This window comes from Acipenser ruthenus, chromosome 6, assembly GCF_902713425.1.
Source record: "Acipenser ruthenus chromosome 6, fAciRut3.2 maternal haplotype, whole genome shotgun sequence".
Taxonomy (NCBI): Eukaryota; Metazoa; Chordata; class Actinopteri; order Acipenseriformes; family Acipenseridae; genus Acipenser; species Acipenser ruthenus.
The window spans coordinates 34808188-34833272 of record NC_081194.1 but is presented as its reverse complement, the minus strand read 5'-3'; the positions used below and the strand labels follow the sequence as shown (position 1 = coordinate 34833272).

At 39.2% G+C, this 25085-nt stretch overlaps 1 protein-coding gene across 1 annotated transcript in view; it reads right to left on the bottom strand.

Annotated features, from left to right (window-relative positions):
* cnih3 (cornichon family AMPA receptor auxiliary protein 3) overlaps nucleotides 1–25085 on the bottom strand; it is a 117609-nt gene that overhangs the window by 54504 nt on the left and 38020 nt on the right. The window contains exons 2-3 of the mRNA XM_034019192.3: nucleotides 13606–13674; nucleotides 12159–12206 (exon numbers count right to left, since the gene is read on the bottom strand). Coding sequence (XP_033875083.1) covers nucleotides 12159–12206; nucleotides 13606–13674 — 117 coding nt within the window. The remainder of the gene's footprint in view (nucleotides 1–12158; nucleotides 12207–13605; nucleotides 13675–25085) is intronic.

Here is a 25085-nt window from a genome sequence, read left to right as displayed (position 1 = left end):
AAACAGCCCGATCGCCGTAACAAAAAAGAAATTTATCACATAAATTTATTAAAGCCCTGGCAGGCAAGAGAGGTGTTATTTATAGCCCCAGGCAATATAGAGGATGATTTAGGGCCCGAGCTAGAACCCTCTAGCACAAAGAACATTTCGATGGGGGAACAGTTACTTCCTGATCAGCAACGTGAACTACGCAGGTTAATTGAGGAATTTAGCGATGTTTTTTCTAACACGCCCGGTAGAACTAACCTCGCTGAATATGACATTATCTCTCCCCCAGGTGTCACAGTGCGAGAGAGACCTTACCGGGTCCCGGAAAGTCGACGGAGTGGCGTTCGCAAAGAGGTATGGGACATGCTCGAACTTGGGGTGATTGAGCCTTCCAGGAGCGAGTGGTGCAGTCCAATTGTGATAGTGGCCAAAAAGGACGGCACCAACCGCTTCTGCGTTGATTTCCGCAAGGTAAACGCTATTGCCAAGTTTGATGCATATCCCATGCCTCGGGTCGACGAACTCCTAGATAGACTGGGGACGGCGAGGTTCATCTCCACTCTGGATCTGACGAAAGGATATTGGCAGATCCCGTTAACTCGTAGGTCTAGAGAGAAAACCGCATTTTCGACACCAGAGGGGCTGTTTCATTTTACAACCATGCCGTTTGGGTTACATGGTGCGCCTGCTGCCTTTCAGAGACTGATGGACCAGGTTTTACACCCACATCGTGAATATGCGGCAGCGTATATTGATGATGTGGTCATTTACAGCTCCACCTGGCGAGAGCATTTGGCTAGGATCACAGCCGTCCTTCAGTCTCTAAGGGCAGCCCGGCTGACAGCTAACTTGCGAAAATGTGCGTTTGCCAAAAGAGAAACACAATATTTGGGATTTGTAATGGGGAATGGCAGGGTGAAACCCGTTGTCTCCAAGGTCCAAGCCTTGGTAGACGCGGCAATCCCCAAAACCAAGGCTCAAGTGCGGTCGCTACTGGGGTTAGCCGGTTATTACCGCCGCTTTATCCCCGAGTATGCCACAGTGGTTAATCCCTTAGTTGACCTCACCAAAAAGAGCGCACCAAATTTAATTAAATGGTCAGAAGAATGTCAGGGGGCGTTTAATACTGTTAAGCAGAGACTTTGCCAGGCCCCTGCTCTCATCACTCCAGACTTCACTAAGAGATTCATCCTCCACACCGATGCTTCGGATGTCGGTTTGGGTGCAGTCCTGTCTCAAATGGTAGGCGGAGTAGAACACCCTGTTTTGTACATAAGTAAAAAAATGCTCCCTCGGGAGCGCAACTACTCCGTCGTCGAAAAAGAGTGTTTGGCCATGAAATGGGCTACTCACTCTTTAAGATACTACCTGCTGGGACACTCATTTGATCTTGTCACTGACCACGCCCCACTCAAGTGGTTAAGCACAATGAAGGACAGCAATGCCCGGATAACTCGGTGGTATCTGGCATTGCAGCCCTTCATGTACCATATGGTACACCGTGCAGGGAAAGACCACCAAAATGCGGATTATTTTTCCCGGGAGGGGGGAGTAATGGGAAAGGTAGGGTTAGCCGAGTGTTCCTTCGGCTCCACTCTGAGCGGTGGGATATGTGACAGAGATCGAATGAGTCTTAGTGTTAGATCTCCCTCTCGACCTGTGAGAGCACGGTATACGAGGAACAGAGCACCCTTAATGAAATGGCACGACAATTTATTCCGTAGGGTAGATGGAAGTCGGTCAGTTCGGAAGGGGGCGGAGCCATGGCACCCGAGCTCAGTGACCCAGACGGTAAGCGGCGTGGCATCCGAGGACTGGAGGAGCGGATGCGCTCGTTAACCTCGGGGTCATGGGCGAGGGTATAAATAGGGGGCATGGCTTGAGTGATCTGTTCCTTTGCATATGGTTAAAACATATAACCGAGAAGGAGCCCGAAACGTGAACGCGACCGTGAGTGTTTTGTGTCTGTGTCCTAACACTGTGTGTCTTGTGTGTTATTGTCTCACTAAGATTACTGAGCACGATCCGGAGCTGCAGCCGCAGGCCAGCGAAAACCCGGACTTCACCACTCACCTGTTTCACTTTCGGAACTGTCTCTGTGTTTGCACCTTTTAACACTTGTATCACGCACTGTCTTTGTGTACGTGTTTAGTGTGGGTGTCGGAACGGGACTTTGGGGTTGCGGGTCAAACCCGTAGGATTACAATTAGAAGTGATACACGCCGCTGTATCACTTCCAGCACTATTATTATTTACAGGTTTTGCCTTGAGGCTCTGGACATTTATTAAATTAAATAAACACCCTTGCACCTGTACCAACGTCTGTCCGTGTGATTATTCTGCACTGCACTCACCTGCACGTCATTACCACTTTGCCACAATATGCTATAAAGAGTGCTTCAATTGTACGCTTTTAACAAGGGGAACTCCACAGATATAATAGATTTTTGACCCCCTGCACTCCCCCTGCATTGACATTTTCGTCAGGACATTCCACCTTCTGTCATCACTCAAAATCTTTTTTTTTGTTTTTAACACGGTAGTTTGATTGAATCGGTATTTTAACAACTGTATATTGGCAGGGAATGGTAAATTTGAATCAGGTATACTGCTAGGGTTGCCATCTGGCTTTTTTTATTTACTGGTTTGCTGTTTTTTTATAAGTACAGTGATCATTCTGGGATGGATAGGCCTACACTTTTTTCTTTTTTTTTATTCTTGCTTGTATATCTTTTAAAGATTTAAAGCTTTTTAAAGTATTAATCAACTGTCATGAAGTCTATTCCATTCCCTATTTAACACAGTTATGTACAGTGACTCTCAAAAGTATTCACCCCCCTTGGACTTTTCCACATTTTATTGTGTTACAACATAGAATCAAAATTGATTTAATTAGAAGTTTTTGCCACTGATCAACACAAAAAAAGTCCATAATGTCAAAGTGAAAAATAAAATCTACAAATTGTTCTAAATTCATTACAAATATAAAACAGAAAATATGTAGGAGACTCTGAGACCAAGTGGAAGAAGATTCTATGGTCTGATGAGAACCAAAATAGGGCTTTTTGGCCTCAATGCTAAGCGCTATGTTTGGCGCAAGCCTAACACCGCACATCATCCTGAGAACACCATCCCTACCGTGAAGCATGGTGGTGGCAGCATCATGCTATGGGAATGCTTCTCTGCTTAAGGGCCTGGAAAGCTTGTGAAGATAGAGGGCAAAATGGTTGCAGCAAAGTACAGAGAAATCCTGGAGGAAAACCTGCTGAAGTCTGGGATAAAGTTCTGGAGAAGCACCAATCAGGGTTGGGTTATAAAAAAATATCCCAAACTTTGAACATCCCCCAGAGCACCGTTAAATCCATTATTAAAAAATGGAAAGAATATGGCACAACCGCGACTCTGCCTAGAGAAGGCCGTCCACCAAAACCAAAACAGCTGAGATGGGAGAAACCATCCATGGGACAACTATAACCCGGACACTCCACAAAGCTGGGCTTTATGGAAGAGTGGCGAGAAGAAAGCCATTGCTGAAAAAAACCCATATCAAATCCTGTTTGGATTTTGCCAAAAGGCATGTGGGAGACACAGCAAACATGTGGAAAAAGGTTCTCTGGTCTGATGAGACCAAAATTGAACTTTTTGGCCTTAGCGCAAAACACTATGTGTGGCGCAAAGCCAACACTGCTCATCACCCTGAGAACACCATCCCCACGGTGAAGCATGGTGGTGGCAGCATCCTGTTATGGGGATGCTTTTCATCGACAGGGACTGGGAAACTGGTCAGGATTGAGGGCAAGATGGATGGAGCCAAATACAGGGAAATTCTAGAGGAAAACCTGTTTCAGTCTGCAAGAGACCTGAGACTGGGGCGGAGGTTCACCTTCCAGCAGGACAATGACCCCAAACATACAGCCAAAGCCACACTGGAGTGGCTTAAAAACAAAAAGGTCAATGTCCTGGATTGGCCCAATCAAAGCCCGGACCTCAATCCAATTGAGAATATGTGGAAAGAGTTGAAAATTGCTGTTCACCAAAGGTCCCCATCCAATTTGACGGAGCTTGAGCAATTTTGCAAAGAAGAATGGGCAAAATTGCAGTGTCCAGATGTGCAAAGCTGGTAGAGACTTATGGCTGTAATTGCTGCCAAAGGTGCCTCTACCAAATATTGACTCAAGGGGGTGAATGCTTATGCAATCAATTATTTTCTGTTTTGTATTTGTATTTGTATTAATTTAGAACAATTTGTAGATGTTATTTTTCACTTTGACATTATGGACTTTTTTGTGTTGATCAGTGGCAAAAACTCCTAATTAAATCCATTTTGATTCTATGTTGTAACACAATAAAATGTGGAAAAGTCCAAGGGGGGTGAATACTTTTGAGAGCCACTGTATATCAATAGCGGAGGGAGTTAATGTCGGGATGCTGTAAAAACCAGAAAGAGACAAAATGGCCCAGAAACACATTTTAATTGATAAAATACTAATGGCATTAAAAAAGCAGAGAAAGTGACATGCACTTGAGAAGAATATTTTAGGGATGACAAGCCATTAATAATTAATAGGTTAACATTTCCATAATAGTCTTCTGAAGTGTGTGTAACTTTCTCAGCTATTTTTAAATGCTATATAATTCATTATAATGCCATTCCAGGTGGAATGGAATGTGATGCATGCATAATATTTGAAAGGGGCCTATAGGAGCAGAACTCTCAGACCCCTGGTTTGTCCACCCTACTACAAGAGAACAAAGGGGGATACCTGGTTGTATGGAAACCGAACTCTTCAAAAAAAAATTCAACTTAGGGACTCAGGACTAACAAGTATATTAACAAGTCTTTTATAAAATGGGAGCCATCAGTATCATTTAAAAAAGTAGAACCATGACCTTGTCACAGACGGTTCTGGCACGTTCCTTTTGTGCTAGAAGTCATTAGATCCTTTTGCATGGAAGTCCTTGGTTGCGGATGTGCGGTTCTTTGATAGTCCCAGATTCAGTTAAAATGTGTTTGCCCACTGATGATGGGAATGAGAATGTAGAGATGGGAGCCCAGCTAACAAAATTTAAGTTTTTGCAGGTATTCTTGTCACCGCTACTGGAAGCAGGACAATCTTTGGGATACAAATTGAACATTTGTGAAACTGCAACAAATATTGTGATGAATATAATGTGTTTTAAAGAATATAAAACCAGTAGAAAATATTATTAGCAGATCTGTGTAAGGCGTGTTTAGGGGGTACGCGTGACAAATTGTGTAATGGCGAACATTTTTGTTTTGTTTTGTTTTGCATTTTCAGGCAAGAAGAGATCAGGGCACATAGCATAGGACGGGTTTACTGAATTAAGCCAAAATTTGGTTTAAAATAATGAGTATTAGAAAATGCTTATGATAGTGTTTCACATTAATCAACACCAAAATTGGCCGAAAAAAGCTAGGATGTCTTAAAACCTGCTTCAACTGGATTTTGTATGAACAGAAAAAATAGGTCAGACATAGTTCAGTCAGAATAACACTATTGCATTCTAATATATTTGGAATATCAGACAATAAAGTGTAAACTGTATTTAATAACTTTTGTATACAATAGACTTACAGAAAAATAGCCTCGCCTTTACCTGCCTGAACGGTGCTTGACCTGGAAAGTTATTTTTGGCAGTCAAAGCAAGATTTACTGGTCGTCAGCAGTTTTGAATCCAAGGCCTTTCTATAATGAGCAAAATTAACTCTCTTCATTATATCATAGAAATTAACTTGGCAGCCGAAGCGAGCATTTCATTTTAATTAGAAAAGTTGTCTACAGTATCAGTTCTTATCAGACAGGTAACGACTTTAATTGGGACATGTTTGTGAGCCAAAAGATGACTTAATGTGGTGAATTTGTAAAAGTGCTTACAGTGAAGTTTTCAATTAATTAAAACACTAGCCTTGGCAAGTAAACAGGGTGTCTGAAACCTGCTTGTGTAGGTGAATTTTTAGAGAGAGAGGTCAGGTTTATTATATTTAACATGTTCATTATAGCTTAAATTTAAATGGAAATAGCTGAACTCAACACTGTATGCCTAGTACTTTCCTACAAGGGCTTATGATAAACCCCTACAGTCTTTGTTCAATACTTTGTTAACACACCTGTATATGAAAGTAAACTAATCTGAAAAGTTGACGAGATATGCTGCTCAGAGGGAATATATTGTAAACCCAGGTTAATATAATCACACAGAAATTTGATGTTATATATATATATATATATATATATATATATATATATATATATATATATACAGTGCCTTGCATAAGTATTCACCCCCCTTGGACTTTTCCACATTTTGTAGTGTTACAACCTGGAATTAAAATGGATTTAATTGGGATTTTTACCATTTCATTTACACAACATACTTAACACTTTGAAGGTGCAAAATATTTTTTATTGTGACACAAAAGTTAAAAAAAAGACATTTGTTGGTTGCATAAGTATTCACCTCCCTGAGTCAATACTTGGTAGAAGCACCTTTGGCAGCAGTTACAACTGTGAGTCTTTTTGGGTAAGTATCTACCAGCTTTGCACATCTGGATCCTGCAATTTTTGCCCATTCTTCTTGTCAAAATTGCTCAAGCTCTGTCAAGTTGGATGGGGACTGTTGGTGAACAGCAATTTTCAAGTCTTGCCACAGATTCTCAATCGGATTGAGGTCTGGGCTTTGACTGGGCCATTCTAAGACATTCAGATTCTTGTTTTTAAACCACTCCAGTGTAGCTTTGGCTGTGTGTGTAGGGTCATTGTCCTGCTGGAAGGTGAACCTCCACCCCAGTCCCAGGTCTCTTGCAGACTGAAACAGGTTTTCCTCTAGAATTTCCCTGTATTTGGCTCCATCCATCTTGCCTTCAATCCTGACCAGTTTCCCAGTCCCTGTCGATGAAAAGCATCCCCATAACAGGATGCTGCCACCACCATGCTTCACCGTGGGGATGGTGTTCTCAGGGTGATGAGCAGTGTTGGCTTTGCGCCACACATAGTGTTTTGCGCTAAGGCCAAAAAGTTCAATTTTGGTCTCATCAGACCAGAGAACCTTTTCCCACATGTTTGCTGTGTCTCCCACATGCCTTTTGGCAAAATCCAAACGGGATTTGATATGGGTTTTTTTCAGCAATGGCTTTCTTCTCGCCACTCTTCCATAAAGCCCAGCTTTGTGGAGCATCCGGGTTATAGTTGTCCGATGGACGGTTTCTCCCATCTCAGCTGTGGATCTCTCCAGCTCCTTCAGAGTTACCATTGGCCTCTTCGTTGCTTCTCTGATTAATGCCCTCCTTACCTGGTCACTGAGTTTTGGTGGACGGCCTTCTCTAGGCAGAGTCACGGTTGTGCCATATTCTTTCCATTTTTTAATAATGGATTTAACGGTGCTCTGGGGGATGTTCAAAGTTTGGGATATTGTTTTATAACCCAACCCTGATTGGTGCTTCTCCAGAACTTTATCCCAGACTTGTTTTGATAGCTCCTTGGTCTTCATGATGCTGTTTGTTTAGATATGCTCTCTAACAAACTCTAGTGCCTTCCAGAAACAGGTGTATTTAATATGAGATGATGTGACACTTTAATTGCACACAGGTGGACTCCATTCAACTAATTATGTGACTTCTGAAGGCAATTGGTTGCACCAGAGCTTATTTAGGGGTGTCACAGCAAAGGGGGTGAATACTTATGCAATCAAGACTTTTTTCAGTTTTTTATTTGTAAATAATTTTGAAAAATATGTAGATTTTTTTCCCCACTTCGACATTATGGACTATTTTGTGTAGATCAGTGACAAAAAATCCTAATTAAATCAATTTTAATTCCAGGTTGTAACACTACAAAATGTGGAAAAATCCAAGGGGGGGTGAATACTTATGCAAGGCACTGTATATATATATATATATATATATATATATATATATATATATATATATATATATAACATCATCTCTTTTAATACACATATAAACTTGTATCATATTGTATTGTATTATAGCAAGAATCCTGTGAACTTTGGTTCACCTGACTTTTTAGAGAAAGGAGGGGTTGAAAAAGAGAACTATGAGATCATGTTCCAATATTTTTGGAAATAAGTTATATCCAATTAATTTTTGAAGGTTGTTATGTAATTCCAATTAGTTTTAAAATGAGCTGACCAGGATCCTTCTAGAATATATCAACTCAAAGATAAGAACAGTCAAGACAGATGATCAGATTTAATTGGGACTCCTGATGTATTCAATGGAGGGAAAATCCTATATAAGCCCAGAGCAAGACCCCATTCGATACCATTGAACTTGATCTTGCAAGCTGACATGGTCCATGCTCTGAGGGTCTCTGAAAAAAACTAATTGCTGTTTGGTCCGAAGTTAGAAGTCTCTGCCTTTTGAAGACAGTTATTATTGTTCAATATACCCTAAACTACACTTCCATATACTGGAAGGTAAGCATATATTTGAAGTTATATCTTTTTTATATTGAATGCATTGCTATAAGGTATATAAATTATGTTTAAGAGAGTGATATATTGTATGTTGTAGGATTTAGCAGTGGGCGCTTTAGCTTTTTGCATTTTATAGCCTGAAGGCTAAGCATATAATCATATTTGTATTACTGTATTGAAGTACTAATGCTGTTAAACCTGTAAAAGCACTGGATTGCCCAGATTGCTTATTGCTTATTGGGATTTACGGTGGTCTGCGCAACCAACCAATCACATTTTTAAAGCATTTAATAAACCGAAAGGCCACTACTACTGCTCTGATTTGTTATAACTTCAAATTAAATGAGTCTGTGTGATTTTCCACTTACAGGAGTTTAAAACATCTTTGTCCTCCTTAAACGTCTCCTCTGAGTGTGCTCAGAGCATATATATAAATAAAAGGAGTACATACAATTCTGACAACCTTCAGCTACCGTATGGAAACGAAAACGTGCAAGTGTGACAAAAGTACATATATAAAGGGAAAGGCATCTCCTTATATCCCCAGATTCTAATACTAACAATACATCTTTATCATAATTGGATAAGCAGTTCTCTAGAAGTGCAAATCTATAAAGTCTGACATACATACTCTAGCGGGCTTCTATCAGATGTAGATGTCCGCTACTACGTCACAGCAAAAACTGTAAAACAAATTTTAAATCAATCCGTGCACGTACCGGCTTTTTGACTTACCTCAAGGAAAGCTCAGTTCTATTGGATAGCAAATATTAAACAAAGACACAATTGGTCCAAATTAATTTTATTATCTACCAAAACCAGCCAATCAATACTTTGCAAGTACGAAAGCAAACGGTCCTATACCAGCAACTGCCACATCAGACAATCCACAACTTATCAGCTCGACTGGAGCTCAGCATCTTCCAACAACAAACTGAGACACAGACAGTTCATTAATATTGCTCCATTCAGATATCTGACATTGTCCAGATAAACTATAACTCTGACAAGTAAAAAGTTATTTGTAAATCTAGGTTTTAAAGTGTTGTTTTAAAGAAAATGTGAACAAATAATGATAGTGGCCTCTTGATTAAGGCTCTACCGTGTGATAGTCGACCATGACTTTTGTTAGCGACTTTGGCTCGGGACTTATAACTCCGTCGCAGTTAACTAACACATGGTAGAGCCTTAATTAACGGGCACTAGCAATTAAAAATAAGTGGTTGGTACTCTAAATGTTCTAAAAAAAAAATCCACCTGTGACTTTTTTGCCAGCATCTGTCTTCTCATGGATTCTTTAATTCAATGGGGAAAAAAATAGTAGGGTTTAAAAACAATTACATCTAGTAAAAACATGTACAAACTACATGGAAACTCATTGTCCCTTTTGTAAATGACTACATGGAAACTCATTGTCCCTTTTGTAAATGACTACATGGAAACTCATTGTCCCTTTTGCAAATGACTACATGGAAACTCATTGTCCCTTTTGTAAATGACTACATGAAACTCATTGTCCCTTTTGTAAATGACTACATGAAACTCATTGTCCCTTTTGTAAATGACTACATGGAAACTCATTGTCCCTTTTGTAAATGACTACATGGAAACTCATTGTCCCTTTTGTAAATGACTACATGGAAACTCATTGTCCCTTTTGTAAATGACTACATGAAACTCATTGTCCCTTTTGTAAATGACTACATGAAACTCATTGTCCCTTTTGTAAATGACTACATGAAACTCATTGTCCCTTTTGTAAATGACTACATGGAAACTCATTGTCCCTTTTGTAAATGACTACATGGAAACTCATTGTTCCTTTTGTAAATGACTACATGAAACTCATTGTCCCTTTTGTAAATGACTACATGGAAACTCATTGTCCCTTTTGTAAATGACTACATGGAAACTCATTGTTCCTTTTGTAAATGACTACATGAAACTCATTGTCCCTTTTGTAAATGACTACATGGAAACTCATTGTCCCTTTTGTAAATGACTACATGGAAACTCATTGTCCCTTTTGTAAATGACTACATGGAAACTCATTGTTCCTTTTGTAAATGACTACATGGAAACTCATTGTCCCTTTTGTAAATGACTACATGGAAACTCATTGTCCCTTTTGTAAATGACTACATGGAAACTCATTGTTCCTTTTGTAAATGACTACATGGAAACTCATTGTCCCTTTTGTAAATGACTACATGGAAACTCATTGTCCCTTTTGTAAATGACTACATGGAAACTCATTGTTCCTTTTGTAAATGACTACATGGAAACTCATTGTCCCTTTTGTAAATGACTACATGGAAACTCATTGTCCCTTTTGTAAATGACTACATGGAAACTCATTGTTCCTTTTGTAAATGACTACATGAAACTCATTGTCCCTTTTGTAAATGACTACATGAAACTCATTGTCCCTTTTGTAAATGACTACATGGAAACTCATTGTCCCTTTTGTAAATGACTACATGGAAACTCATTGTTCCTTTTGTAAATGACTACATGAAACTCATTGTCCCTTTTGTAAATGACTACATGAAACTCATTGTCCCTTTTGTAAATGACTACATGGAAACTCATTGTCCCTTTTGTAAATGACTACATGGAAACTCATTGTCCCTTTTGTAAATGACTACATGGAAACTCATTGTCCCTTTTGTAAATGACTACATGGAAACTCATTGTCCCTTTTGTAAATGACTACATGGAAACTCATTGTTCCTTTTGTAAATGACTACATGGAAACTCATTGTCCCTTTTGTAAATGACTACATGGAAACTCATTGTCCCTTTTGTAAATGACTACATGGAAACTCATTGTTCCTTTTGTAAATGACTACATGGAAACTCATTGTCCCTTTTGTAAATGACTACATGGAAACTCATTGTCCCTTTTGTAAATGACTACATGGAAACTCATTGTTCCTTTTGTAAATGACTACATGGAAACTCATTGTCCCTTTTGTAAATGACTACATGGAAACTCATTGTCCCTTTTGTAAATGACTACATGGAAACTCATTGTTCCTTTTGTAAATGACTACATGGAAACTCATTGTTCCTTTTGTAAATGACTACATGGAAACTCATTGTTCCTTTTGTAAATGACTACATGGAAACTCATTGTCCCTTTTGTAAATGACTACATGGAAACTCATTGTCCCTTTTGTAAATGACTACATGGAAACTCATTGTTCCTTTTGTAAATGACTACATGGAAACTCATTGTCCCTTTTGTAAATGACTACATGGAAACTCATTGTCCCTTTTGTAGACAGTTTGTTTAAATTAACGACGACCTGTACCAGTTTTTGTTTCGTAAACCACTTTGCTGTACCCAGTTGGTTTAACAAAAAATATTTGTTGGTTGTAGAAAGTTGCCATGACTTCAATAAATAGCTGATATGATAAAATATAGTCAGCCCTAGTGTCTGGTTGGTGTTTCATTTATGATGTAATGTATTACTTTTGTGGCAACTGTGATTTTGTAGTAGATTTGTTACATTATGTTCACTCCGCTAATGCAGTTTTCTAAATAGCATGTATGTATGGAAAATAACAGCCATGTGTCTCACAAAACAAACAAACAAATGCGTTCTCCAAAATTTTAGTCTTAATTTCAGTACTTGTTGTGGCTACAGTCAAATACAGTATTGGCACAAACCACTACCTTATGTTGGGGTTGTGTAACTGAAGCTCACCTTTCTCAGCAAAAAGCAGATCCTCTCAATGTTTTTCAGTCTCTCCCTCTGTGAGCATAAGAGAAACAAAACAGCACAGAAATACATATATTAAAATCATCACCACAACACAATTATCAAATAAATCTGTGGCAGGCCGGAAGCCCTGCTGTGTAAAGTATGTATGTGGGATTGTAAGGTTGACAAGGATGGGGTTAAATCTGTCCCTGCCAGCTATGGCCATTCCCCAATTAGGTAATTGGTGCTATTTGGGGAGTGGCCACATGTATAAGAAATCCTTTGTTTTATGGAGGAGTTTGGGGTGAGTGTTTGTGCTGTGATTTGTGTATTGTTTTGAAACTTTGTAGTGAAGGCGAATGCCCAGCCTGAATTGTTTTGTTTGAACATTTGTTTTGACCCTTGTGCCATGTTTATTTGTTCCTGTTTTGTTAGTTTTATGTTTAATAACAACAGCGCATCTTGGGCTGTAACGCTATCCTGTCACAAAGTCAAATAAACAACACCACCAGGAATACTTTCCACACATACAGTGCCCTAATTGGCATAGAATTTAGAGAAGAAACTAAATAGCACCAAAGAACATACAAAATCATGCTTGTAAATGGTGAAAGTCAGAGAAATTAAATTCTGTAAATTGGAAGACACACAAAATGTGATTTAATAAAGCTGAAAAAAATATTTAACGCATTAGGCCCAAATACTGTAAAACTGTGATAATACTATTGTACTGCTTAAGTCAGTTTTACATCTATTAACTGTGGCCATAGAAATAAAGTTAGAGTTGATTGTATGGCAACTGGTAGGAGGTTCCAATCCTTGTTGAGATAATATGGGCTGTAGTGCCTTCAATCTGGTATCATTGACTTTTTTATGATTTAAGTTCTTCAGTACAATCTTCATTTTTGTGATTTAAAATAATGTAGTGCATAGGCAAATCTAGGCGGGCCCTGGGCTGCCTTTTCTTTTTTGGAGTGTTCACATATGTTTCTAGTTTAATTGGGACAGCGGCTTATTCTGCATATTTTCCGGTGCCGACTGTATATGTGTTCTATGTCATTCTCTATTTGTTTATCATATACTATTCCAACAAAAACATCCTAGCATGGCAAATTATGGTCTAGTAACACACTTAATAGAATATTAAACAGAAATTAAATATTATGAGAATGTGTGACATAAAGAATCCCTTCAATGCATGCATTTTAAGACACATTTTAATTTTATTAGATCTTTCAAGTCGACATACAATATTTATATTCTTTTTCAGATGGAAACCATTTATTGGAGCTATACTGAAGCCTTTGAGAATTACACCTGGCAATTGAGATGTTATAAATATCTACTGTAAACATATGGAAAATAATTCCCTGTGCCACCTTCAAATTATTTACTGCACAGGTTCCTCATGCATGAATAGACAACAAAAGGGATGTTTTAATTTACCTACCGCATGAATTGGATTGCCCTGATCAATTGGGTTCTTGAAATCTGTTAGGAGTTCATCAAACGCAATTATCTGCAAAAAATGTGCATAGATTAAGGCAACAGCACAACTGGAAGATTGTTAATTCACTCATCCCTTCTTTCTAGGCAATAACTGGTGTTGCGTGAATCAATGAGCTCTTATTTAAAGGGCTCATTGAAATTTAATTTCAATCAATAAACTAGGGGTTTCAGATAGAATGAGTCGGGCTTCTCCCCAGCATACAATAGTACAAGAGAAACTGTAAGTCATTTCTCTGAATCAATACATTACGAGTGGTGAGGGAAAGAAATGTACCATTGACTAATGTGGCTAATATTGCTTTAATTTCAATAGAGGTGCGTGTAAACAATGGAAGTTTCAGTGGAATTTCCTATTATTACTACACTGTGCCTGTCCAGACTGTAGATAGTATCACTCGTAAAAAATATTAATGCATTAGTCGCTGTACTTGACATTCATGAACTGTGTGACCACTTTAAATTATTTTACAATGGATCTATATCAAATCGCTTAGGGAAACATGTGCTGTTTAAAATGTTGTGGAAGTAAACAGTGAAGCTGTTGAGCACAGAGACTGTTTCTAAAAACATCTGTGGCCAAGTGAGTAGTGAAGAAAAAGAAGAACTAGATTTTGATACTCCTGGATATTAGTTACACTTCTCTAGATTTGACCCCAGTACTCTACTTCTGACATTGACAGACTGCACCGGACCAGTACAACTAGTGAACTGTACAAAAGCGATCATCTCAGTTTACTTGTGCCATGTTTTTTGTATTGCATATATGTTTAATGATTACTAAGAAAAAAATTCAGATGGATATAAATTGCATAATAAACAAGTATGTCATTAACACAGGTGCTACTGCCCTTACGCATGAGTGTTGAGGACTATAACATACTGCATATCAATAGTATGTGACAAAGCCCCCAGCCAAGGTTGGTTTTCACCTTTGAATTAATGACCCAGACACAAGAACTGCATGTGGCTGAGGCTTAATTGATAGGCAATTACCCAATTATGCCTCAGCCACATTCCAGGCAAGGACTTGTTAAGGTAGGATACCACTTTTCCTGCCAACCAACACTCCATTCTCCCACCTTGCCACAAGTATGTACAGAATAGTTCAGCTTAAGATATGGCAATGAATAGTTTCATGAAAGTGGGATAAGTGGTATTTAAGACTTTTAAGACTTTTAAGAGTAGGTGTCATTAGGTAAGTATATGAGATGCTTGTATCATGGGAAAGTACCTGTGTATCACAGTATGTGGAATAACTCCTTTTGTTCTCAACATATATGCTGCTTAACTGATGCTAAAAAATGTTAACACCATTTTGGATAAGCGGTTTTCCAGATACTGTATATGGAAACATGTAAAGTGTGACATTTAGTGCATACAATGGACAACACTATATCCGTCACCAAGGATTTCCCCCCAATGTATTAATTGAGCTCTACATACAACCACTGACTATTTCAAGTGTTCTGTGTTACCAAAGGCTTGTTAAGGTATGTTTAGTGGAAGTTCATTCATAAGAGCATTAAACCGATTTTAAACACTGTAGGGTTCCTAGCAAAAGAAAAGTCACCACCAGCCTGCTCAATGACTGGGTGGTACTGACAGATAGACAGACAGACAGACAGACATGTCCTTCATTAATTGCTTGCTCTGATATGGAATAGAGTTTTGTAACAAGGATTCAGATTTCTTGCTCCCTTTAAATGTTAGATAATTTGCACTAGATGCTACAGGATGGCCTGTAATACAATCTCTACTTCGTTCTCTAACAGAAGCACAATGTGAAGCTGTTGGTTTCAGTCAAGATGCAGTCAAGTTAAAATGCCAGTCAAAGTCAAACTATGAATAACAAATTTGCCAAGAGGTGGTGCTATCAGTTGTAGTAAAATAAAAAGAGAATAAATGTCAGCCTCAATATTAAGTTTTCCATATCCATACAATCCCTGCATACCCTTTAACACTAGAAGCCCCGCGGAGGTCATTTTGGCGATTTTTGGTTTTAAAATGTAATTTTCTCCAGTCGTGTAACACATATGGGGCTGTGCGTTTGTGTACCTTCCTGTCTGTATGTATTAAATATTCACACAAAGCATGAAACACGGGAGTGCAGAAATAAAGGAGATATATTACATTATACCTAAAAGCCCCGGGAGCAGTCACATTGACGGCCACACAGAAAACAATTGTATTTTGATTATACAGAACGGTATTCTACTTTATTATTTTTATTTACCAGTCCGCAATGTGTTTAGCTTTAATCAGATTAGTCTCTACTCTCTGCCTGAGTGAATGACTGACAATCCGCTTGCCAGCTGTGCTGCTTTGGTCAGTCAATTTATTTCCATTTTCTTTTGATTTGTAAAATAAATGTTTGTATATATATATATATATATATATATATATATATATATATATATATATATATATATATATATATATGCGCTTCGGTTGTTCAGATGTTTATGTGACATACTCAATAAAAAAATTTAAAAAAACTAATTACATCTGACTGTTTCTCCTTTCGTTATACTATTTACAGTGTTTTGAATACAGCCGTCAGAAAGACTGCTGCGGGGCTCCTAGGTATGAGTATATCTCCGGCCCTTCTAGTGTTAACAAGAATTGGGACAGATTAATAAATACAACACTTTTACTTTCAATCCAAAATCACTGGGTGAGACATTGGTCATTCATTTTATGCTGTGAATAGTGCAGCTGGCAATAAGGGAAAGACCTTGTGACAGCCTGGAGTGACAGCTGACAGGAGGAAAGAGACCCCATTGGGGCTGGCAAGGGTTAGCTACCCTTGTCGGCAGTATCTGGCTCTGTGTTTACAGGATGCTGGAGACACCCACCCAAGGCTTCTAAGAAATTAAAGAGAAAAATACCCCTAGAGTCTACGAGAGCGGGGGTGGAAGATGACTCAACGTTGGACAACACGGTTAATGACTTAGGAACGGAAACGGATATGAGTATGGAGAGTACTTCACAAAAGACTAGTTCAAGATCTGCAGTTAACAAAGACATGGAACTCCAGGTTTGTGTCTGCGGCTGGAGCAAGGCGACAACGGTCAGGGGTTTGAAGATTCATCAAGGTAGAATGAAATGCTTGCGGGAGAAGGAACAATAGCCTCGCATTGATCAGCACTTCTTACGAAGTCAATCAAGTCAGTCGAATGAAATCCAGCGACAGGAATAAACCACAGTTCGCAGGATATCAGCACCCCTGTCATAGACGTGAGGAGGACTTGCACGGATACAGTTAGTGATGAACCTAATGATCCTTGTGAACCCGGTCAGACAAACGAGCATAAAAGAGAAAAGTACCTCAACGGGCACAAGCCTAGAGTTAAATGGCCAAGAGCTTGTGAGAAAACTGCGTGGGACACAGTAAACACAGATCTCTGTTTTGCGTTGGAAAGGTTAAGTGGAACAGTTGAAAAGAAGCTGGATAAATTTGGGGACATGATCTACGCATATGGAAGCGAGAGGTTTGGAGTTGAAAAAAGGAAGGAAAAAGTACAAACTATTCCTGGAAAGTCTAGACGGCAGCAGGAGATTGAACGCTTAGAGAAAGGAGACAGCTGAGGAAGCAATGGAGAAGAGCAGAACAAAGTTAGAAGGAGGGACTCAATCTGTTACAAAGGGTCATAAAATATTAGCTTGCAACATTACGCAGAGCTGAGCGCCTACAGAAAGAAGGCACGTGTGAGAACTAACTTTTATAAAGACCCATTCAAATTTGTAAAGAAGTGTGACAGTATGACGTTGTGGTGGCGTCAGGCCAGAAGCAGTAGGAAAGGCTGACACCAGGTACTGTAGTTCAAAAAGACGCTGCGCGCCGTTTATTTTAAACAACAAAATAAAAATAAATATTTAAACACAAAACACTGCTCACAGAGCAAAATAAAAGTTTAAACAAAAATAATCACGAACACAAACAATACGATCCCAGGTTAGACTGACAATTGCTGTCACTGTTCCTGGAATCTTAGCTTTAAATAAATTTCTCTCTCTCCTCTCCTTTCCTTTCCTCTCCTCTCCTCTCTCTCTCGCTCTCGTTCCTCCTCTGAACACCCACCACCTGGAGTGCAGAGAGCTGCAGGTTTATATACCGTGGCCGAGGGGTTTAACAAGCTAGTAATTATTCTATTACCCCTCAGCCACAATCTGCACAAGTTTTTTTGTAATGTGGATGGGGCATCCCATCCACGCTGCTACACAAAACAATACAAAACAAAGCGGCTATGCCGTCAACTATATACATAAATCATAAAACAAACAAATACAACAACAATAATAATAATACACCAATATAACACAACAAATACAAAATAATAAACTGCACAGGGGCGGAGGGGTACCCCGTTCTACTTTTCATGTTCAAGGCTACTCGCCCTGTTACAAGAAGTTATTCACCAGTGAGAACAATGGCACACTAAAAGCATCTAAGTTTGAGCTGGAGAGATATTTGGAGGAAACACATACATATTCAAAAAGGCAGGAGCCTATGACAATTCCTTCAGACATCCCACCTATCAATCCACCAGAATACCAAATGGAGGACTGTGCACCTAGTTGGAAAGAAGTAGAGCAAGCTGTGAAGTAGAGCAAAGCAAGGACATCAACATCTCCAGGGCCTAATGGAGTTCCGTACAAGTGTACAAGAGTGCTTCAGGAGTTCTACGAATCCTGTGGAAATTGATGAAAGTGGCATGGGAAAAACAGGTTGTACCAAGAGCATGGTGCCGAGCAGGTGGAGTCTTTATACCAAAAGAAAAAGATTCTACAAGCATCAGTCAGTTTTGCCCTATTTCCATATTAAACGTAGAAGGCAAGATTTTCTTCAGCATTATTGCTCTGACATTGTCAACTTACCTAGTAACACTAGCACCACCATAGCCGCTTTTTGAACAGCTCTTGCAATTCAAATTTAAATATCTCCGCGTATGTGAATATCTCTTGCATGTCCGTTCTTACATGTTACTAAATATTTGAATTAAATACCCATACAGTGTTTCAGCTGCAGAATCGTAAAAATGAATAAGTTAAAGCACTTGCTTCTTCAACTGCCAGACCCGCAGTTTATGTGGCATATTGAAATCAATACAATATAGCCGACAATTTAGTCTGGGCTTTGTAATAAAATCAAGGTCATTGTGAAATAATGTATTATAATCCTGTTGACTGCTTGAAACACTGATGAAAGTAATTCTACACATCATATATTATTATTATGTACACTACATTTCTCAGGCAGAACGACTATGCCACCCTGAGTGTGACAGTGCAAAAAAATTTAAATAATGTGCGTATTCTAAGCTCTGCACAGATCAGTGACCATCGGGACTGATGATAAACGAAAGCCAGAGACTTCCATTTTACAACGCAGCGAAGTATGGTGGATATACTGGATCAAATGGCACGGCTGTATTCTGTCAAAGGTGGTACATGCAGGTGGCCTGTGGCTGTTTTTTATAATGTTTTGGACCTAGCAGCCATCAACGCTTTGGTTTTGTACAAGGAGTGCGCCGGCAACACAATCACTCGGAGGGACATCATTTTGCAGCTAGCCCTGAAGCTACGGCAGAAACATTTTGATAAGATGAGACACGAAAGCCAGCTAGCAAATGCCCCTCAACCTTCAGCCAGCGCTGCGCCCACTGGCACATGGAATTAAAGACAATGCCAGGTTGCTAAATGCAATAAAAACAGAACTTTTGATGTCTGCGTCCGTTGTGAAAAAGCAAGTCTGTGGAAAATGCAATGGTACAGTTGAAAAGCGTGTTTTCTGCGTAGATTGTACTGTAATAGAACTCTGAACAGACAGACAGCCTTTGAACTCTGTTTCACTCAAAGCACTTTCACGTTGCATAAGTTATGTTATATTTTTGTTTTATGCTATTTTTATAACTAGTTATTTATGTTTTATAATTTTATATGTGCATACAGCTTTCTACACCTGTTTAAACAGAAGTTTATTGTGTAAAGTTTATTTTATTACAGTTTTTCATATTTATGTATGTGTGCTCTTTTTGAAAAAAATAAGAAAAAAGTGTAATTTTTAATGTAAATACAGTGTTTCTTCTCTGAAAATGTTATGTATGATGTTCATAAATAAAAATATTAAGTTGTATCCGATTGTTTGTTTATCATTTTCATGTCGAAGCTGTTTTAAAATGGAGCCGCACATTTTGCGGGTGCAGCGGTTGTATGTAGTCCGAAATCTCGACGGTTCTTGTGTTAAAGAACTGCTTCATTGACACTTCAGTACAAAAAGCGGGCATTCCAGGTTTCCCAGGATGCTTAGAACACATCAGTATGATCTGGCAACATTATTGGATTTGGCTAATGCATATGGTTCAGTGCCACATGAACTTCTTTGGGCAGCATTTGATTTTTTCAGTATACCGATGACAATAACACATTTAGTGAAAGCCTACTTTGGAGATTTGCAATTTTTTTTTTCAACTTCAGAATTCAGCACTACTTGGCAATGCCTGTAAGTTGGAATAATGGCAGGATGCACCATTTCTCCACTGGCTTTTACCATGGCAATGGAAGTAATTATTAGGGCATCAAAATGGGTAGTGGGAGGAGAGCGCTTGGCTTCTGGAATGCGACTACCACCAATTCGAGCATACATGGATAACATTACAACCATGACTACAACAGCAGCCTGCACTAATCGGTTATTGGGCAAATTAACCAATAACATTGAATGTTAAGATGTTGGTCAACAGCTTATTTTTCCACCGGAGATTGCCACCACTAACCTTCGACCAGATATTGTCTTGTGGTCTGGATCAGCACGCCTTGTTCACCTGGTAGTTAACAGTGCCATGGGAGGATGCTGTAGATGAGGCGTATGAGAGGAAGAAACTGCGGTATGCTCAACTAGCCACTGAAGCGGAACAGCGAGGATGGTGAGTCCGGGTTTACCCAGTAGAGGTGGGTTGTTGAGGATTTGTGGCACACTCTACAACCCGGTTCCTCAGAGACATTGGATTCAGTGGCCAAGAGTTGCGTCGCACAGTGAAGAACTTATCTGAAGCAGAAGCTAGGAGCAGCATCTGGCTGTGGTTGAGACAGAAAGATTCTGGGTTGAGTTGCGTGGGGGACGGAGGGTGGTGATGCTGGGACGCCAGAATCACCGTCGAGCCCTCTTGGGTGTTGTGGGCTAGTGGACCAAACACAGTGGATGGAAGGTGCCCATTTGAAGACCCCAGAGATGTACCCTACTTAGCTCAATCCATACAGTTGTCATGCTGATGCGCTGGGGAGAACGCACTGTGGTTGATCCCTGGAGCCAGCATCGCAGCCGTTGTGCGTGATGATGTGTTGGAGAGGCAAAATAAGCTGATCCCTGGAGCCAGCATTACACTTCAGCCATCAACACCAGGCAGAAGGATACCAGATGGAAGGAAACGCAAATGGATGGAGATGCAGATGAATCACATTAGTTTACTGTATGTCTTAGTTGGTGCTTATCTTGGTGAGAGCCGAGTTCAAATCAGCATGAAGTTTAAACATCTACTCTCATGTAATGGAAATCACACAAAATGGGTTTCAGCTATGGTGCCTGCCAATAAACAACCAATATCTTTCCTTGATTCAGGAGAAGAACCTTATTAATATTGGAGCATGCTATGGATCTGTAAATGCAAATACGGTTCTGCCAAACAAACAGACTGTCTGTGATAGTGCTAAGCAAACAGCCAAAGCACAAAAAGAAAAACTGTCTGGAGACATAAACAAGGCTTTAGAAAATGGTGTAGCCATTACAACGGATATGTGGACTGATGACTATAACAAAAGGGCATACACTGTACTTACCTGCCACTATGTAGATGATGAATGGAAGTTAAATACACAAGTCATAGCTACAGCTAAATTTGACGCCAGTCTTCCGAAAACTGCTGAAAACCTTAAAGAACAAATTAACAGAGAACTGCAAGAATTTTATATTCCAACTGACTTCTTTTCCAAAATAGTGTTTGTGAGTGACCAGGGCGCAAACATTAAGCAGCCCTTTAGAATCACCACTGGATCCCATGAACTGCTCAAAAGCCTTGTAACACACCTAAAAAAAACCTGGAGCCATTGCAAGTCTACCACAGGAGTGAGAGTCTCACTCGAACAGCAAAGCAGCAGTGATGGAATCTGTCTGTAAACAGTTCACTGAGATCTGACAACTTTTACAAGACAGGGATCAGCTAGATAGAATGGATGACATACAATTTGATGTGCTCAAAATGCTTACTGAAATCTTGCTTCTCTCAAAATAGCAAGTGAAGGACTGGAAGGGGATAAGTACCCTACAATACACATGGTGTTGCTCTTGTTTTACAGATTGAAGAAGCACTGCAAGTCTATTTATGGGGATCGAATATATGTCTCACTTAAGTGATCGTGCATTGAGTCATTTAAAAGAGAAGCTAGCAATCACTAGATTGCAACATTTCTTTGCCCTCGTTTTGAAAAGTTAAAGATGCTTCCAACCGAAGAAAGAACGCCTGTTTATGACCAAGCAAAGAAACTGCTCGCCACTTTCAAATCTGCTTTGAGTGCTTTGTCAAACAATGCTGCCTATGATGTGGGGACAGTGGCACCTAGTGCTCACAATGAAGAGAACACAGTCAAAGGTATGCTTGAAAGAGAATATGGCGCTAAAGAGATGGGATTCAAAAAGCAGAAAATTGAAGTAGAATTCACTGAGTGGGAAAAAGTCGAGGATTGCAAGATCCAGTGATACATAGATACGCAGTTTTCAAGTGACGACAGTGACAAAGATCTTATCAGATTTTATGAAAAACAACAAACCACGTTTCCTCAGCTAAGTAAGTTAGCACATACGATACTGCGCGTTCCTGCATCAAGTGCAACAAGCGAGCGCAATGTTAGCTCAGCTGGTCGAGTGATTGAATCCCGAAGGAACCGCCTCAATCCAGGGACAGTGGATTCAAAGTCGTCAAGCAAATGAGATACATGACTGCCTAATAATACTGTGTTAATGGACTTTTGACTATGGACTATGGATGAATAATGGATTTTGTATGTTGGATAAATTGATAAATCTTTATTAGCATCAAAAGGTAAGCCTGTGTATTTCCAAAATATATTTTACACACGTACATAAATGATTGGTTATAACTAAATGCAGTATATGAGTAGTTATAAAATGATAGCGATGACAATTAACCCAATTAACTCCTAACCCGAACCCTAAATTATACCTCATACCACATAACAAACAGAAGTATTTAAAGGGATAATGAGCATATGTTTTACAGAACACTCAATGACAGATCAAAGACATTCTAACCCACAGCTAGACATTTTAAATGGAATGCTATATCTTTCCACTTGGAGTGATATTGAACTGTGTTCAATAAAGGTGAGCTTGGTGACTAATATACAAGCTTGTATTTCTTTTAAATTGTGTTTTTATCTGGGCCATGTACAGACAGCACAAATATACGCCATACAACAGTTTATGTTCAACAGCAATAGGCTGCCATAACAAATTCATTAAGGAGAAAGTGGAATAATTCATAAAGCAGCTCCTGACCTGACAAAATAAATTGTAATAAGATATACTCTGAATGGTTTCATACATCTAGAAACTAGAAACTAAATGGAACAGTAAAAAAGATGATATTGATAATGATAATGTAATTTGAAGTCTCTTACTATTTAAAAAGCTTACAATACATATAGGGCAGTGTTGTATTGTAATACTGTTGCAGATTGACACTTTTGTTTTTGTTGTATTTACCATATTTTCTCAAATGAAGGAAATGTATAATTATTAATACAATTGTTAATACTATTAAAAGTTTCAGCTTTACAAACAAGTTAATTCCCCAAGTCTGGGTCTGTGACAAACATGATATATTGTTTTCTAAACTAAAAATCTGTGTGTGTGTGCATGTGTACGTGTGTCCGCGTGTGTGTGTATGTGCGTGTGTGTGTGTACGCGTGTGTGTGTGTGTGTGTGTGTGTGTGTGTAATTGAAAGTAATTAGTTGAAGTATGGCTCACCTCCAGAAAGGGTTGACTTAATAAGATTAAAAAAAAATGTAGTTAAGACCAGTTTTTAAAAAAAATGTAATTGTCACCCAAGATGATAACAGTGATACAATCGAGCTGGAATTCTTTTGAAGGGATTAGCTCTCCAGACAAAGTGACATCTACTGGATAATGGAAATAGTGTTACTGGAGGCTCTCCAAGGGTCAGACGCTAAAACGGATTAGGATTTAAGACAAAGTATCAGGTTACACAATTAGTGTACTCCCCCAGTGGATTAAACGAGTAGGCACATGGGAGAAACAAATACATTTGTTTCACAAACTTTCTTAAACATAAACTAAATGCACACTCATTTAAAAAAGTCTTGCAATGACATATCATGACAAATTGGAAATGTAAATGCATTTTAAATAGGATACAATGAGAAATAAATGTTATAAAATCTCATGCTTACTACAAGGCCTAACATACTCTCCACACCCGTTCTCCACTCTCGAACACACAACCCCGTGTGCGTGAAGTACTCACCCTTTTATGCAGCTGTACTGAGACTTGATTGCTATTCAGATCATTCAATTGAAAACTAACTGTACTCCCCGTGCTTTTATACTAATACCCACTTTAATCTGCACCTGAAGGGATTGTGCAATCCCGGAGCTTAAATACAATTATACACTTTACATCACTTGTGCTACATAACCCACACTATGTGTACCAATACCTACACCAACAATAACATGCCACATACAACATATAACACAAAATATTGCTAAAGAGACATGGGAACAAGAACCCACACCATATCGCAGCATCATTAAGCACATTTCGCAGATGCAGGACTGCATCATGGCTCTTATGCCGATTGTGAGGGAACATATGAGGCAAACACAAGAAGCTCAAAATGGTTCATATAATGATGCAGCTACAGTCACGGTGTTTCAGCTAGGTGAATGAGTGTTGGTCCTGGTACCGACAGTGGAGTGTACATTTTTACGCTCGTCCAGTTGGGTCTAAGTTGGGGGGGAGGATATGTGACAAAATATGGGGAAAGGTTATTAATTGGAGAAACCTTAGTCCTTGTATTTTACTAAGTTTGTATCCACTCCAGCGAGGAGTTATAATGCAATAAATATAAATTTCAATGGGAGATGTTTATGTTATACTATATAAATACATACAGTGCAAACTTTATATACCATAAGGTGGTGTGACAAAGAGAGAAATAATCCAAGGTGCAAATCTCCCACCCGACCAGAAAGGGCGCTGTGTTAGGTGGATGGTATGCTTCCCCGTAGACTGGCCGACTCGACGGAAGTCGGCCATCTTGGTGGAAGCACGTAGCGGCACATACACAAAACGAATCCCTTGCAATCGGCTACGGGGCAGACA